Source organism: Exophiala dermatitidis (genome assembly GCF_000230625.1).
Source record: "Exophiala dermatitidis NIH/UT8656 unplaced genomic scaffold supercont1.7, whole genome shotgun sequence".
NCBI classification, from domain to species: domain Eukaryota; kingdom Fungi; phylum Ascomycota; class Eurotiomycetes; order Chaetothyriales; family Herpotrichiellaceae; genus Exophiala; species Exophiala dermatitidis.
Window position 1 is genome coordinate 287,519 of NW_008751652.1, and position 14,795 is coordinate 302,313.

Genomic DNA, 14,795 nt, shown 5'->3' on the forward strand with positions numbered 1-14,795 from the left:
GCGGAATGTGAGATGAGAAGAAGACACGAAGAAGAGCAGATTGAGGCACGAATTTATACCTTTGATCCCGCCGCCGAGATTGCGCTGCAACACTACCTTAGTACTCATTGTGCCATTCACGTACTTGCGTTCAGCATTAAGCATAGTCACGACGGATGGATTACAGAGACTGCATAGGCAGCTTCCTCATACTGATACTTTTGATACAGATGGATCCTGGGTCCGAAGAGTATCTGCCTATTTCTTTGCCTTCTTTTTTGGCCTTCGGTCTTCCTCGTCTTCGCTGCCCGCATCTCCATCGTCCCCATCAGCATCATTCATTTCTGCATCGCTACCAGCATCACTGCCACTACTTTCATGCGCCGAGTCATACTCTTCGGCAACATCGCTTTCAGATGAGGCTTGGAAATCTTCATCCGGCGACTCATCGTCCTCATCAGCCGAGCCCCGATTTGCGCCTCCATTGTCATCCTCATCTGATGACGCAAGATCTTGATCTTCCAAGGCTGCTTTCAATAGCGTGGACGAGTCGTCCAACATCTCGTTCTTGAAACGGATACCCTTTGCCTAAGTTACGAGATTAGTCAATGATTCAGACTGCATAGAAAAGGGTGACTTACCTGGAAAAACGCTTCCAATGGCTGTTGCTCTTCTCGGTTGATGTTGCTAAACTGGTGCTCTCCTTGACCGTTCTTCAGAGTCATGGTGATGTCAAAGGTACGGCTGGCCGCCAAAGCTCCTCCTACTCGCGACATGGTGATGCTCTGTATCGAGTCGATCGGCACATAGGTGGCTGGCTTAGGCACAAAGATGAAACTCTTATCCAGGCAGAACAGCAGGCCTTCGTTGGCCTTGATGGAGCATTTAACCCCGTTCATGTTGTGATGACTGACAAAGTCCTTCGAGGGCATGATGATCTTCTTCCCGGATAAGCCTTTGAAGACTTTGGCGATGACATGGTGGATGGGCGCTTCGTAGTGTGGTTCCAATTTATCTTTGTACTTGGTTTCAAGGAGCTCTTCCGTCATGTTGAGGTCCAGATTAACCTCGTCGTCGAGTTTCAACTGCATCACAATGAACGGATATCTCGTTTGCCCTTGCCGCAGAGGTGGATCCAAACCCAGCGTAATCATTGTGTGCATTTCATCGTTTTTCGGGAGGATGAAAAACTTCTTGATCGATTGATATTGGATCTTATAATCATACGTCTTACCACGTAAGCGGAACGAGTTCTCGTACATGTCGATATCGAAACGTCCTCTGCATCCATCAGTTAGCATATCTTGTTGAATAAACCACTCCGAAAGTGGATACGTACCTGGGCGTGAGATGTAATATGTCCTGGAAAGTGGCGAACGTAGCACCGGCGACTTCTCCAATCTCTGCCTTGTCCATCAAGGTCTCATAAAACAAGTTGGCGGCATTCTGTTCCTCTTCGTCGTCCTCGTCGGCGCCACTGCCTTCTTCTCCGTTGACTTCTTTCTTCGAGACCGTGCCTGGGATATAGAACCGCATCTCGACAAGTTCGTCCCTGCCAGCAGCCGCCTTGCGCCCGCGATTCTTCGTGCTGCCCTCTTTGTGGCCGTTTGTGCCATTCTGGGTGGAGTCGGCATCGAGGTTGAATTCAACGGCAATCTCGTTTTTCCCCGCCAAATTGGTGTTTGAGATCTCTGTGTACGGGATCTCAAAGGCCGGTCTGTTCTGGACATTGAACGCCAATTCGGCTCGCCCAAATTCAGCCTTGCCCCAGTTCCACCCTCGTAGCGCATGTTCCTTGTGTTCTAGGTTGATGCCGTACCAGATCTTGAACGCTTTGGCCGCCCGGTCGTAATCTTCCTCTTCGAAGCCGTCTAGTTGGATGACTCCTGCATCCCGAGTAATGATCTTAATCTCGAACCCCTTTGACGCTCTGCTCCACTGCGCGGCACTGATCTGGTTGCTGTCAAGCGTGAACGGCTCGCCGCCACCACTCGGTTTCCATCCTAGCGCGGTCTCTGCGAGTCGACACCGGCCAGGCTGTTTTGATAAATCAAGGTAAATGTTCTCGAAGGTCTCCCTATGGTGTTGTCAGTAATGTTCGTGCAGTTATTGAGATCGTGGACCAACATGATTTGCGACACTGCGCCCACGGCAGCAACTGGTTATTGAACTTTGAGCCAGTCGACAATCGGAAAGTCGCGCTCTGTAATATGGCGACAGTAAGGACTCCCTGGGCGGATTTGCAGCAGATAGGAGGTAGAGCAGTGAAGACGTCAATGGTGAGATGGAAGGCTGAAGTAAAGTGTCGAGATTGACATGAATGAACTTGCAGTGAACTTGCACCGCGGAACTTGAAGTCGAGTTGGCGCGCCACGCGAACTTGAACGCAGATCATATCAGCCTTGGCGCGTTCTTCACTTTTGATTGCGGGTTTATTTACTGCCGGCGATGCCTACCTACAGTACAACAGTCATGTCTACCATACCTTATGCAATAGATTCTACAGGCGTCCATTTTCTCGAAGCGCGTATCAATTGCAAATATCGCATAATACAATGTTCCATGCACTTCTCGCTACCGTGGTCCTTTCCAAGATGAAGGAGATCAGGGAAGGACGGGATACCCACTGATATGCCCTTTCCCAAGAGGGAGAGCTCTTGGTATCACAATTTGGTCGAGTACCAGATAAGTCTTCATGGAGCTATAGGGACTGTTGCATCTACGCACAGTTGAGGTTCTGTGCAAGAGGCAGGTCTGCACATGCGATTCATTACTAATAAAGCCCTTTACCATCAGTCACGATAAATACGCCACGAACACCATCATACAGCACCTCCGTCCAGGATCCGCGTGAGAGGCTTCAGGGGAATCGCCCGGGTTCCACTGTGGTAGTCCACCTAATTACAAAGCGGTAGGCTTCGTAGGTATTAAACACTCAATTTGCATATCAGGTCCAGAAGCCACCACTCAACTCGTACAATGGACCGGAGCTCCTTCTCGTCATTACGGGTCCATCATATGTTGCTGGTCTTGGTAAACCATGACCTTCCGTTGGAGCTTAGAACGCTTCGTCGGTGAGGTCAGACTGAGCGCTGGGCTTGACTTTGCCGTTCTTCCGTGCAAAGGGGCCAAGGAACCCTTGTCCGTACTGGTGGATCTTGCCGGAAGGTCACCTTGATTCTGCCTTCGCATAAACGTTGGGCATCGCTTAGTCGCAACAGAGCTAACACGCTTTCTCTGATTCTGTCTTTGCAGGACTTGCACCCCGGATTGTGATACTACAGGGAGTGATTTAGTCCAGCTGGCGAGGCTGCTGTTTTCGAGTCCTGCTGCAACCACCTTTTGGGCCGCGGGTGCCTCGTTCTCTGGTGTCTGCAGCTCTTGTCGTGATCCCGTGTTGAACTCTTCTCGTACGGAGCAGGGTGACCTCTCGGATCCATCCTTTGGCACTAACATCCTTTCAGGTGTTTTCTGAATACTAGAAGCGCGATAATGTCGTGCTTCCACTTGCTCTCGTAGCATTTCCCGGTCGTCCGTACGGGATTCAAGGTTATCGCCTTCGCCTGGATGTGTCGTGATATGCTGGGCCTGTACTTGGCGTGTCGCTTTATTCTTCTCAAGTGCGGCAAGGATGTCATCTAAAGTACTCCCATTGAGGAGGGCTGCATGGTATATTTGCGACGCATTTGCCGATCCTTCACACTGAGATTCTCCTAGACCGGCGTCGAAAACCGTTGACTCCTGTCCTTGCTGGCTTTGGAGATCTATCGCACTGTCGGGCGTATCGGCTACTGCCGTCGGTCTGGATGGTCGATCGCTGGGGTTTTGTTCAAGAATTTTTCCAAGAGAATAAAGTGCCTTGAATATCTTCAGTGGGGCAGCGATGCCGTCCCAGACGTCAGGCCAAGTATGTACAGAGAACATATCCTCTGCTCTCCGGCAACAGCGGGTGCATTGAGCCAGAGCGGCCCCTGGGAGTCGCACAAATTGCCAGGCTGTTGAGTACCATAGACCACGGCCCGCTTCGAGTTTGTTGAGTATGTATAACAGTGGAAGCATGTATAGCCTCAGGGAGAGGAGGAGGATGAATATGAGATGCTGCAATAGCCGACGAACAGTGTCACAGAATTCGTGACAAAGACTGCTGCTGCCTCTTTCTGCAGCATTGGGGAGCACTATGCCAGTACGCTGAGGAGGCTTGGATACTGGTGTTTGGTATGCTGGAAGTGGGTGCGACATTGTGAGAAGAGTATCCCGAATGTCTCCGGAATCTACCTGTACCCTCCAGGATTCCGGTGGACTATGGGAATCGCCGTAAACAGAAGTAGGTGAGGGAATGAAGCATCCGCCATAGAACACAATCAATACAGGATGAAGTTATAAGGCCAGAAGACGTGACGGCAAGACCTGGGTAAACAAGATAGTCAGGGCAACATTAAGAGGATGGCTGTTGCATGCATCAACTGATGAGCATCCGAACAACACATGTCTGACAGCTTCAACTTCAGTATACATCAATATGGGGACGGAAGGCGTGTTGGAGCGTTTGACAGGCGGCCCCTGCACTCCGGAAGTGGTTGTGATATTGTGAGCTGGTCAGGTACTGCTCTATCTCATGCAACAGTCAGCTTCGCCGGAGGCACGGACCCGAGCACTAGGGAAATGCATCAAAACATGGGAGCGGAGTGACTTTGTTAAGTTATATTCGTTTGTAGTGTAAGCAAAGGGGCGGCAGTGCGTTCAAAACATTCCCCCGAAGGAGACGACTGGCACTGTTCATTTACACCACTTGTCGATCAAACAGGGATTTTGGCGCTGTCAGAGCGCATTGGCCGAGTGGTCAGAGAGCAGTCGTGATTTGCTTGTGACTTGACCATTTTCGAGACAACGTGCAAAGCGAGTCGGCCGGAGCAATTTCGAGCTTCCTTCAAGTTTGTAAAGCAATAGATGAATTGAGATTGATGAGCGTGTTTTGGCGTCCCTGTTGGGCGCGTTCAACTGCGTTTCAAGTTGGGGGGTAAGATTATGTAATACGACACGTGACTGGGGTGGCACTGGCAGTACGCTGCAGTACAGTGGAAGATTCTTGGGCTTTCGGTTCTGACCGCGAGCATCATCTAACCTCGATTGCTGCATCGGCATAGACACTCACACGTTCCTTCTTGAGCAGGCATTGCCATCCAGAATGGATCGACACCATGTGCTTTTCGATCACAGAGAACCATGGTTCGAGGACGAAGCCACGGACTCCCCTCGACAACTGGCAACATGGTGCCGAGTTCTGATCACTTGTTAGTCGTGCAAAACGGACCTCGGTGCGAACGCCCGATCGATGCCCTAGTTCGAAGAAGCTCTATCTGTTCAATTGTTTGACTCTGGCGTGAGATGTCTCAAAACCTCTGCTGGCACCGCATGTTTGAATCGTCGATCCGGAGCTCAATGTGGTAGGACACAAAGAAGGGAGACCGAACCGGATTACAAGAATGGGGCGGTGAGGCAAGCTTCCAACGAGACCTTTCACCGAACTTTGGTGCCTAGGAAAATGATCCACGGAGTTTGTAGGCTCAGAGGTTGTGCTCATCCCTGTCTCAGACCAAGCACTCCAAGCAAGGTCCTTCAACTCATCACTTTGCCAGAGTTGGAGCCTTCCGAATCGTCCGGCTACAGTATTTATTCTCAGGCACATATTAAGATGAAATCTAGCCCCATGATGAGAAGCCAGCACTGCATGCATTAGGGTGGCAATGGAATCGCTGGGGCGGCCGTTGCTTGCATTTTGCAATGGTCGGATCCCTCTTGTGCGCCTATGGTATGGCTCATGATGCATTTGAACCTGTACTTTGAGATTTGTTGGTTTTGTTATCAACCGATTGAGCTGACCTCGTCCTGTAGCACGATATTGCGGTTACTACAGAGCACTGAGTCTGTTGCACTGTAAGACAGAACAGTGCCTAGCTCAGCCTCAAGTCCATGGTCTGACATGGTGCCGGGAAGACAAGCAATGTTCCGTCACTTCAGCAGTATTCGCCACGGTACAGTATTTCAGAAGAGAGGGGAAAAAGGACCAGACGGTCTAGACCCCTGAATCGCTGTGTTGTCGAGACGGTGGGTGAAACTTTGCTTGAACTTGTTCAAGCATCAGGTCATACCAGGCCAGCTAAAAAAAATGTTGGTGAAAATACCCATTGATTCGGGTAGCCATGTCGAACATAACCTTCAGGGCGCATCACACCGTGGGCGACAATCAATAGGCGCTACCATGCCTGGTGATATTCCAAGGCTTGCACACCCATGCGAACGTGGACCGCTGCCTTCCTGTGCAGCTCCCTGCATCTCTAGCCAAGTTCACTTCAGGGGACCCAATTCTGTCATGATTCTACTCGCTCAAAGTGGGGAGGTCAGACTCACAAACACTAGGCAAGCTCCATGTTTCTAGCCTTACGTCATGTATCCTAAGAACAGGCTGTCTGTGAAGCTCTCGACAGCATTGGTACGGCTGTTAAGCAATATATCCGTTCCCCAGATCGAGTTCGACTGCGCGCTGTGTTATCGCGCTTTGCTTTTCAATGATATCTCCAGCGGGCCATGCTGTGTTAGGTCAACAATGGTGTCTATAAGCCGGCCAGAAGGTGCTCGACTTCCTTGTCATGGCGGAGAAATGCATCCACTTTACCTCGCTCTTGTCTTATCGAGTTATTAGTCGGATGGCCTGCCTTGACCTAATTGTACCACAAGCTGCAGTGGCTTTATGGCAGGCCTGTGGGCCGTGCCGCTGGTACCCACAGCACAGGTCCCTCTCAGCTCTCTGTTCCGTCTTCAAAGATGTTGAGGTTGCTCAGAGTGCAATAGCAAACCAAAGGTTGGATGACGGTGAGTTCTAGTCAACCAAATGCCTCACCAAAAGCTGAATTACTCTGGCGCTGAAGCAATAAACAAGTCATGCAGCTTGCCAAAAAGAACAGCTGGTGAGAATCCACTCTGAAATGCACGTTGAGGCGAGAAGCAAACTCAAGCCTTGTGCTGTGAACTTGTCTGGTAGACTGACGGCATGGGCACTGCATCCTCAGGGAGCACTTCATGAGACGCGGTCCCACTTGCACTCTCTGGTGTTGCTGTTTCTTGAAACCCACCCTAAAGAAGTGATCAACTTGAACATCAGATGGACATTGGGCTGGATCTTCTGCCAGCAGAAGACTCCAGCAGGAATGCTAACCTCTACCCTGGACGGCCGTGGCTCATGCACATCGTCCTAAGTCCAGGGGCTGCAGCTCATCCTGCCCACTTAACAAGGGTTGGGAGAATCTGGGCAAGACCTAACAACTTTTCCTAAGCGCCCCTGTGGGCCCCTTAAGTGGCCGCCCTCCCTCAGCTGCTCGAGGTTGGCGCCGGCATGCCAATCAGAAGGTTGTCAATCAGCCATTGATTCCTCGTAAAACGGGCAAACTCTAAGACTCGATTGATGATAGTCTCTGACGTGGACATGGACTCGCCAAAGTCTGCGCACGTACTGTTCGTTGTACAAGCCTCCTGGCATGCAGGAAATACGGGCGATGTGGACGCATCGCTCTAGCAAAAAGCTCAGCCTAACAGGGGAACCCTGGGTATCACTGGCTCATGAGGCGACACCGGATCTCGCGTGATCGAAGTTGTACAGCTACTGAGCACTTGCAAATATAGGCTCCCTGGCTATTAAGAACGACGGTCCGGAGTGCTGACGATTGCCCTGGACTACAGTGAGGGCACCGGCGCCGGATACACTTCTATGGGTGGGATGGTTAAGCCGATGACTATCTGAGGAGGAGAACGAACTGACCAAACTAGTGCGCAAGGGGAGGACAACCCCGAGTCTCGTTCTTATTCTCAATCTTTGGCTGTACGTAGCCAAAGTCGCCTACCACGACTAATTTTTCTGCCTTTTGCCCCGACCAGGTGTCCTGGCTCAAGGTACTCTCGTCTCCTTCTCCGGCAGTGGTCTGGCCCCTCGGTCTGTCGATGGAATGACTCAGGTATGTCAGCTTGCGCTGTGCCCTTACTTGTGAAATTCATGCAAAGGGCGCCTACGTGGTCCTGGTCTCCACCGTCCTTGAAGTTAGGGGCGCACTTTCGAGTGGGTGTTCCTCCTATTGAAGGTTTTGTCATGCAGTAGCTTCGCCCCCAGATGCCACTGAGTTTGCTGGACCAAGCTAAGGATGCCGACTTGGCTCAGCCTGTTGCTCCTCCCATTCCGTTTAGGTCCCATGTCTGTCATGCTGCCTGAAACCGGATGAACCGAGATGTCAACCGTTGCTATTGCAGCGTTCCTACACCTGGTTGGCACGAGTGTCGTTCATGCCAATTATGCAAGTACAAAGTCCGCCGCAGCCACGCAGCTATCAGCCTGGCTGTACGGGTTCGCGAGGTGCTCGTTCGTTGGGATCCCACGCCGTTGGGCACCATCTCGTCCGTTCAGGAGACCACTTTTCAATCCAGGCATTCTTGAGGACGCGTCTGGCAAGCTTCACCGCTCCTTCTGGGCGTCCTTGCGAAGTCTCGGGGAGGGCTCTTTCGACTGCTCAATGAGATGTATATTACGCGGTCTCATCTCACCCACAAGCCCCCAAAAGCTACAATACTATGTTGGCCCAAGTGATTGCAATCAGTCCCAATAGAGCCACGTCTGTCAGTCAACCGCTTCTAAGAGCGACCGATATATTCCTGACTCTCTGCAGACTTCCCCCGGCAACTGCCCATGATGCCTTCTCGAAGAGAGCGTGGGTCTCGGAGCACGCGTTCCCATGTCAGCAGATATTCGAGACACATTCACTCTTGTGCGCTCGGAAGATTCCTCATCCTCTGCCGATTCCTGCGACACGATGACTTTATGGGTGCATTGTGTTATGGACCCCCCCGGTCCTGGCTGTGCGAGGCAAGAGAAGCACGGCTGCTTTTAATTCTTGCCAACGCCCTGACTGTGTCAGGTCCAGCCGTGCCCAGCGACATGGAAACGGTCGGTTCGAACGCAATCTTGGCCATCGGCCACGAAGCAGGTGATATTGACCAAGCCCGGAGCCGGGCTCGAGACTTGGAACTCCTCGGTAAGTATACAACACCATGCAAGAGTATCACCGCAGGCTAATAACGTGCAGCTCACATCGGGGCACAGTTCACTATGGATTGAGGCTTCCAAAGAATTCGTGGGGGAAGGGTTCTTGAGGATCAGTCATGCGTGCAGACACAGATCCCCCTGCACATGCCTGCACCTGCATGCCGGGCTATAGAGTAAAGTAAGAGCAGATCTGGATAGGCTGCCTTATCGCGGTACGGGCCGAACAGAAAGTCAAGGCGTGTTCCTATTCTCATCGAGACAAGACATCTCACCGAGTATCTCAATGGCTTTGCACGTATACCAATTTATTGCTCACCGCTCTGCCTCAACTGGCTCAACACTGTTCAGGCAATGGCACGTGTTTCCTTTCTTTCTTGTTCTTCCTCTCCTCCATTGATTCCCAACCATGTCGTTGACAGCAGGGTTTTTTGCATGCAGTTGAAATTTACTTTGGCTATAGGATAGGCCGCGAAATGAGTGGAGCTGGAACCAACGGATCCTCATTCCTAGCGATAGGGCCAAAATGACGGCGTCGAAGGGATGGCGATTGGTCGCGGGGGCCCTCTGTGGCCACGAACACTCGTTCGTCGGTTCAGAGGCCACACCGTCGCCCTCACCGCCGAATTGGCAATGCTCAAGTGATCCCTGTTTTTGTCTGCGTTTACTGAGCCAGCTGGCGCCGGTAGGATTATGCATGAGATGGCGAGGCGAGCGTCATTGGGAAGACGATCGAGGAGGAGAAGCAGGTGAGTTCACGGGGGGTCGCGGAGCCTCAAAAGGCTGCTGGGGACCCTTGAGATCGTCCTTTGTCTTCGCCATTTAACGCCAACTCCAATTTGTACTAGCATGCGACTAGTACGTTAGCCAACAGCGGAAACCAATAAGAACATGTACTAAGGACGCTATTTCTACGCCGCGCAACTTAGCGCGTCTTGTCTACCAACGCATCAGCTCAGGCTGTGCATCCGGATCCTTCAAGTTCTTGTGTACGCAAGCTCCCCCAGTCAACTCTCTCCAGTGACAGTAGGTGGAAGCGTACGGTACGCAGTGTCTCCTGCGTTGCTCTGCTGCGGTCACTCGCCTACTACTCCTAGTATGTGGAAGTACATGCCATCCACGAGCAATCTTTTTTCCGTCAGTCCGTTTGATCCAACCGGACCACTGTCGGGGCTACCAAACCGGTGACATGGGCAGTTCACGATATTCGCCTCCTCCGTGCTTTTTTACCGCTATGATCGACTCCCAGTCTAGTACCACGGCCATCTTCGCTGCTGCCTCTGATGTCTGACGATCGAATAGTTGGAGCGCTACGTCAACCTGTGGTTGGCTCCACGTAGTACAGCAGTTGGTCAATATAGGAATGAAGGGCAATTCCCAACCAGGCCGCCTACAAAGTGGGCCGTCACCTATGCGGCCCTGGGGTCGGCGTGACAAGAAGACGAGTACCTCCAAAAGCCTCACGTTTCAAGAAAACTACTCAAATACACCGCTTGTTGTCACACCTTCGATCGGTACGATCGCCTGATTAGCCTGACTCATACTGGAAGAGACAAGAATTCGACCTGATTCTGGTGTTGTCCAGCATGGGCCATATCCTTGCAGAAGCCTCTCTCATCTCACAGATGGGATTTTTGCGCTCCAAATTGTACACTAGCTGAAAGATCCTTGTCCGATTCTACTACAAGGTCAACCGCTGTCACCGACGGCCTATTCAGATCCCCGCAAGCACCTCACCACTCTCAACGGAATTTGACCTATGCTCTTGCCCGCATGATCATGACACTTCGACTCAACACGGGACAACTACACTCCGCTTCTCAAACCCCTGGGAATGATTATCATGGCTCAGTCAAGGACAGCCGCAACTTTTTTCTTTCTGTCCTACCAGAAGAAAACCTGCGCAGCCGGCAGGAATAGATCCATGATGGCCTTGCGTGGGGTCATATTGATGCTGCTCCATGAAGAACCTGCCACGAACTGACAAACGGCCATTAGGCTGTCACACTCAGCTCAAACGTGGTTTACACCGTTTCTTCGGCACCTTTCCAAGACAATCTCAGAGTTCACCCTGTTGCTCGCTTATAGGCACGGTGTACTTTTCGCATTTTGCAGAAAATAGCGTCACCATAGTCGGCTGAGCGGATTACCAAGTTCTTGGGGAAACTCCGAGAGGTTCCAATCCCAGTAAGAGCGCCAACAGCTTGGTATCGTACCAGGCTATTAAACATGGTTCATATGGAGGCGCTACTGGCTCGCAGCTGCTCTTGGTGAGGTTGGATCGTGCTTGGGGTAAGATCTCACAAAATCATCGCCTCGAACGGGCTGTGACCCTTGACGAGCAGCCTGACACCGTGGAGTAATTGCATGGGCAGCCAGGTTCACACCAACGACCACGGCCCGGAGGCCTATAACCTTTTCCCCGATGCATGTCGTCGCACAGGGAATTTCAGCCTACTCTTTCTTTGTCCATACGGTGCACCTAACTACGTGGGACTTGTGCTCTCGGGGAAGTACGGATTACGCCTATACTTGCTCATTAGGTAAGGCTCGATAACTATGTTCGAGCTTTAGGTCTTGCCAGGTCCCAAGTCGAGGTGACCCTACCGCTACTCTAGGTATCCACATTCCACAAGGTAGAGTTGGAGTCCTGGCAGCAACGCCCAGTCTCCCAATGGCATACAGCCACCCACTCTCTTCCTCTTTACAGTGCTCCTAGGGTCGTCTCCTCGATCGGCTTAGCTGCTGGTCTGTTTACCTCACCTAACCATCATGGAAGCTCCATCACCCCTAGGTGCCTAGCAAAAGACGGCGCTCGGTATTGGCTATGGCCGGTTCCACAACAATGGCAGGAAAAAGTAGCAACAGCCGTTCAGAGACTGCACTTACTCGGCATATGGTCTGATGCTGTTGCCGTGTCTGATGATTTGGCACTCCTGCTGTACTCTGCAGGTGGACATGGGTTAGCCTGCAGGTATAGGGACATTGACACATTGTATGCACAGGGTACAACTACATCTGCTCTCTAACCAATATCAGGTCAACTTGAAAGGCCCGCTTTGCCCTTTCGAGGCCTATGAGAGGCAGATCTTCACACTTCTCGTGATTCTGTTTCTGGAAATGGGCAAAACTTGGAGGAGGTGGAATGGTAGATTTGTCAGGCGTTGGCATCGCCCTACATGGGTCTTTGTTGGTTGTTCTTGCAACCGCAGTTTATAGCCAGGATCCTGGATACTGGCCGATAGCGAGCTCCCACGTCGCAGACTGGTCCTCTGCATCGAGTATTCGTCAACATACATGGGTCCAGCCAGATCTGGCGACTCTGCCGGCGTCACCGCCTCACCGACATGAAAAGAAATCAAGATCTCCTGGTCTGTCCTGTTCTAGCCCCTGACCAAAAGGACCATACGACGAAAGTCATATGATGCTCTGGAGACCATTGGCTCAAGTCTCTAACGCTTCGTACTAGTATAAATGTCGGCGTGTCTCGTCCCTACTCAGTCGTTGTTCGACTACCCAGTGGATTCTGCAGTTATTGAACCCCTATCATCAAACACCGCTGCTGACTAAACCTCTCTGTTTGTCCTGCACTACAAGGTATTGCCGCCGGGCTTGAACCTCCTACTTCTTATTCAGGATGGGATTATACGTTCCATCAAGCCATGAGTCAAGGACCAGCACAAGAAAGCCAGCGATGCCACGAAACACAGGGCAGGGGGCCGCCGGGGCTGCTGACCAACCCCTCGAAAATGCACCCAGGATTGACTTAGGTACGTTCACTGAATGACTGTGACGCGTCCCTTTACTCAACGACACCAGCTCAAGTTGGAGCCCAATTCGATAGCAACACTCCAACATCTTCTGCTGGCAGTTCCGGGGTTCCGAAAGCAATTGAAGACAAAGCTACTCAAGGGCCTAAGCTTTGAATCCAGCAGAGTTTGAGAAAGGGCGCAAACCTGCTGGGATGACAGGCTCTCAAAACTGGGACGGGAGTCTGCGGAATTTTCTTCTTTGGCAAATAGTTGCCATGCCATTCGCTTGGAAGTTGAAGGATTTCATTGATGACCACACGGACGAAATGCCATTCAGAGACCAAAATCAACATGTCATATCCCACAACCTCGCACAGGCGTGTCGCTCTGCATGCCCCAGAATCTTTGTAACACCGCACCTGTCACATTATGCTTGATTGAGAGTGGCTGGTTGCACATGATTGCTACTCTGAAATAACTACAACGCAATACTCCTTGCTGAGAGATACAAGCCCCATGTGCCTGTCATGAGCGTGGCAAGGAAAGATGCATCATGCCTGCATGAACCATGGTACCCAGAGGAGAGGACACAAACTTTGTTTCCCTATTTGTTTCTGTTCCAATGCTTGTATGGATGGCATTTCCTCTCTGAACCTTGGTCTTGTCCGCTTTGGGCTGTCTTTTCACCATGTACAGCGTCCCAAGCCAATGGGAGAAAGGAGACTGGCTTTCCGTCAACCAAGCAAACTCCAGCATTCAAAAGTCCAAATTTCAAGCAGATCGTCGATCAACCCCAATCCCTTTATGGAAATCTCAGGAGGATCAGGCATGTTCCACAAACACGCATCACTCTTGTCCTTTTCCTTCTTTTTCCACTCTCTAGGTGGCCCCGTTTGCTGTCCCTGCCGGCTAGCCAATGAGATTACCACTTTTTGCCGCATCGGGCCATGGACCATGGTCGAGCACCTCGTTCGACTACTTGAATCTCGATCTTTTCGACCTTGCATAGCTGTGGGTCAGTCAACTAAGGCTCCATGCGAGCTGATTGCTAGATGTCATACGTCATGTGTTCTAACATCAGCTTCATGCTTTTCCTGCCCGTCATACAACATATCCAACAACCGATCCGAGATGAAGGCGAGCAAAGCACATTTTATCACGACATAATCATTCAGTCAGGTCACACATCCATATATCACACCCAAATGGCAATGGCCATGGCCCATGGCCATGTCTTGATAATCGTCAAGCGTGGATCGGACAGGGACAGGAGTCAGTACCATATGACACCGGCACATGGCACATGGCTCATGGCTGGTTCCACAGATGGTTGCAAAGGCCAACTCAACCGTGGCCGCGGACAGGAGGCAGTTCTTTCGTTTTGTTTCAGATGATACACCTGTTCTTCGGGGACTAGGGTACCTAGGTAGTGATCCCATCTACAGTAGCCAATACTGACGGGCGGTGCGGTCGGCCTCAAGTTTGATGGAGCCCAGTTCTGCTGGAGCATCGCCATGCATATCATATCTTGCCCATCGCTACGCAAATGGATCTGTTGACATGTAAACCAACTGACTGGGTATTGAATACCTACCTACCTATCTACTCAGATATGTAAATAGTACCGAAACTCTCCTGGATAGAATACCTAGGTACTAGTGACTCCCAATGTACACTGAGACTCTACATTGTTGACACAACGGTTCAGTCCACATTTATCTTTGACGATATATGTACAAAAGGTGGGTAGAGTATTTCGACAATATATCACTTGGGAGGAGAAAGATGACGGGGACGAGCGGGGCATTCGTCTGCTCCTTTCTCACCTACCTAGGTAAGGTACGCACTGCACTGAAAGGTAGGTAAGATGGACGTGGTTTCGAATGGTTCGTTTAGGCTATCGACATTTCATCCCTGAAAGGAAGGGGCTGGCCAGCCGGTTCCACAGTATAGTAGCTATGAATATTCATATAATATGTACA

The 14,795-nt window shown here is 51.1% G+C and overlaps 4 protein-coding genes across 4 annotated transcripts; 1 reads left to right on the top strand and 3 right to left on the bottom strand.

Annotated features, from left to right (window-relative positions):
- Positions 1-42: 42 nt before the first annotated feature.
- HMPREF1120_07946 (FACT complex subunit pob3) lies at positions 43-2,327 on the bottom strand. The gene is made up of 4 exons (XM_009162183.1): positions 2,107-2,327; positions 1,319-2,056; positions 621-1,260; positions 43-567 (listed from the first exon to the last, which is right to left on the bottom strand). Coding segments are annotated over exons 1-4 (1,710 nt in total). The 5' UTR covers positions 2,109-2,327; the 3' UTR covers positions 43-237.
- Positions 2,328-2,653: 326 nt separating this feature from the next.
- On the bottom strand, positions 2,654-4,937 carry HMPREF1120_07947 (uncharacterized protein). The gene has a single exon (XM_009162184.1). The coding sequence runs from the start codon at positions 4,216-4,218 to the stop codon at positions 2,983-2,985; it is 1,236 nt and encodes a 411-aa protein (XP_009160432.1). The 5' UTR covers positions 4,219-4,937; the 3' UTR covers positions 2,654-2,982.
- Positions 4,938-7,479: 2,542 nt separating this feature from the next.
- On the top strand, positions 7,480-14,493 carry HMPREF1120_07948 (uncharacterized protein). Its single transcript, XM_009162185.1, has 5 exons — positions 7,480-8,637; positions 8,688-9,053; positions 9,105-9,810; positions 9,910-12,831; positions 12,881-14,493. Exon 5 carries the CDS (start codon positions 13,360-13,362, stop codon positions 13,978-13,980), a length of 621 nt encoding a protein of 206 aa, XP_009160433.1. The 5' UTR covers positions 7,480-8,637; positions 8,688-9,053; positions 9,105-9,810; positions 9,910-12,831; positions 12,881-13,359; the 3' UTR covers positions 13,981-14,493.
- Positions 8,846-9,821, bottom strand: HMPREF1120_07949 (uncharacterized protein). Its single transcript, XM_009162186.1, has one exon. The coding sequence runs from the start codon at positions 9,758-9,760 to the stop codon at positions 9,377-9,379; it is 384 nt and encodes a 127-aa protein (XP_009160434.1). The 5' UTR covers positions 9,761-9,821; the 3' UTR covers positions 8,846-9,376.
- Positions 14,494-14,795: the final 302 nt, after the last annotated feature.

What these genes read in the sequence shown, in the direction of transcription:
- HMPREF1120_07948 (XM_009162185.1), top strand. Translation starts at nt 13,360, where the DNA reads ATGCATCATGCCTGCATGAACCATGGTACCCAGAGGAGAGGACACAAA.
- HMPREF1120_07946 (XM_009162183.1), bottom strand. An exon ending in ATATTACATCTCACGCCCAG is followed by an intron (nt 1,261 to 1,318) that starts GTACGTATCCAC and finishes TGATGGATGCAG; the next exon opens with AGGACGTTTCGATATCGACA. An exon ending in CATTGGAAGCGTTTTTCCAG is followed by an intron (nt 568 to 620) that starts GTAAGTCACCCT and finishes CTCGTAACTTAG; the next exon opens with GCAAAGGGTATCCGTTTCAA.
- HMPREF1120_07949 (XM_009162186.1), bottom strand. Translation starts at nt 9,760, where the DNA reads ATGCATAATCCTACCGGCGCCAGCTGGCTCAGTAAACGCAGACAAAAA.
- HMPREF1120_07947 (XM_009162184.1), bottom strand. Translation starts at nt 4,218, where the DNA reads ATGTCGCACCCACTTCCAGCATACCAAACACCAGTATCCAAGCCTCCT.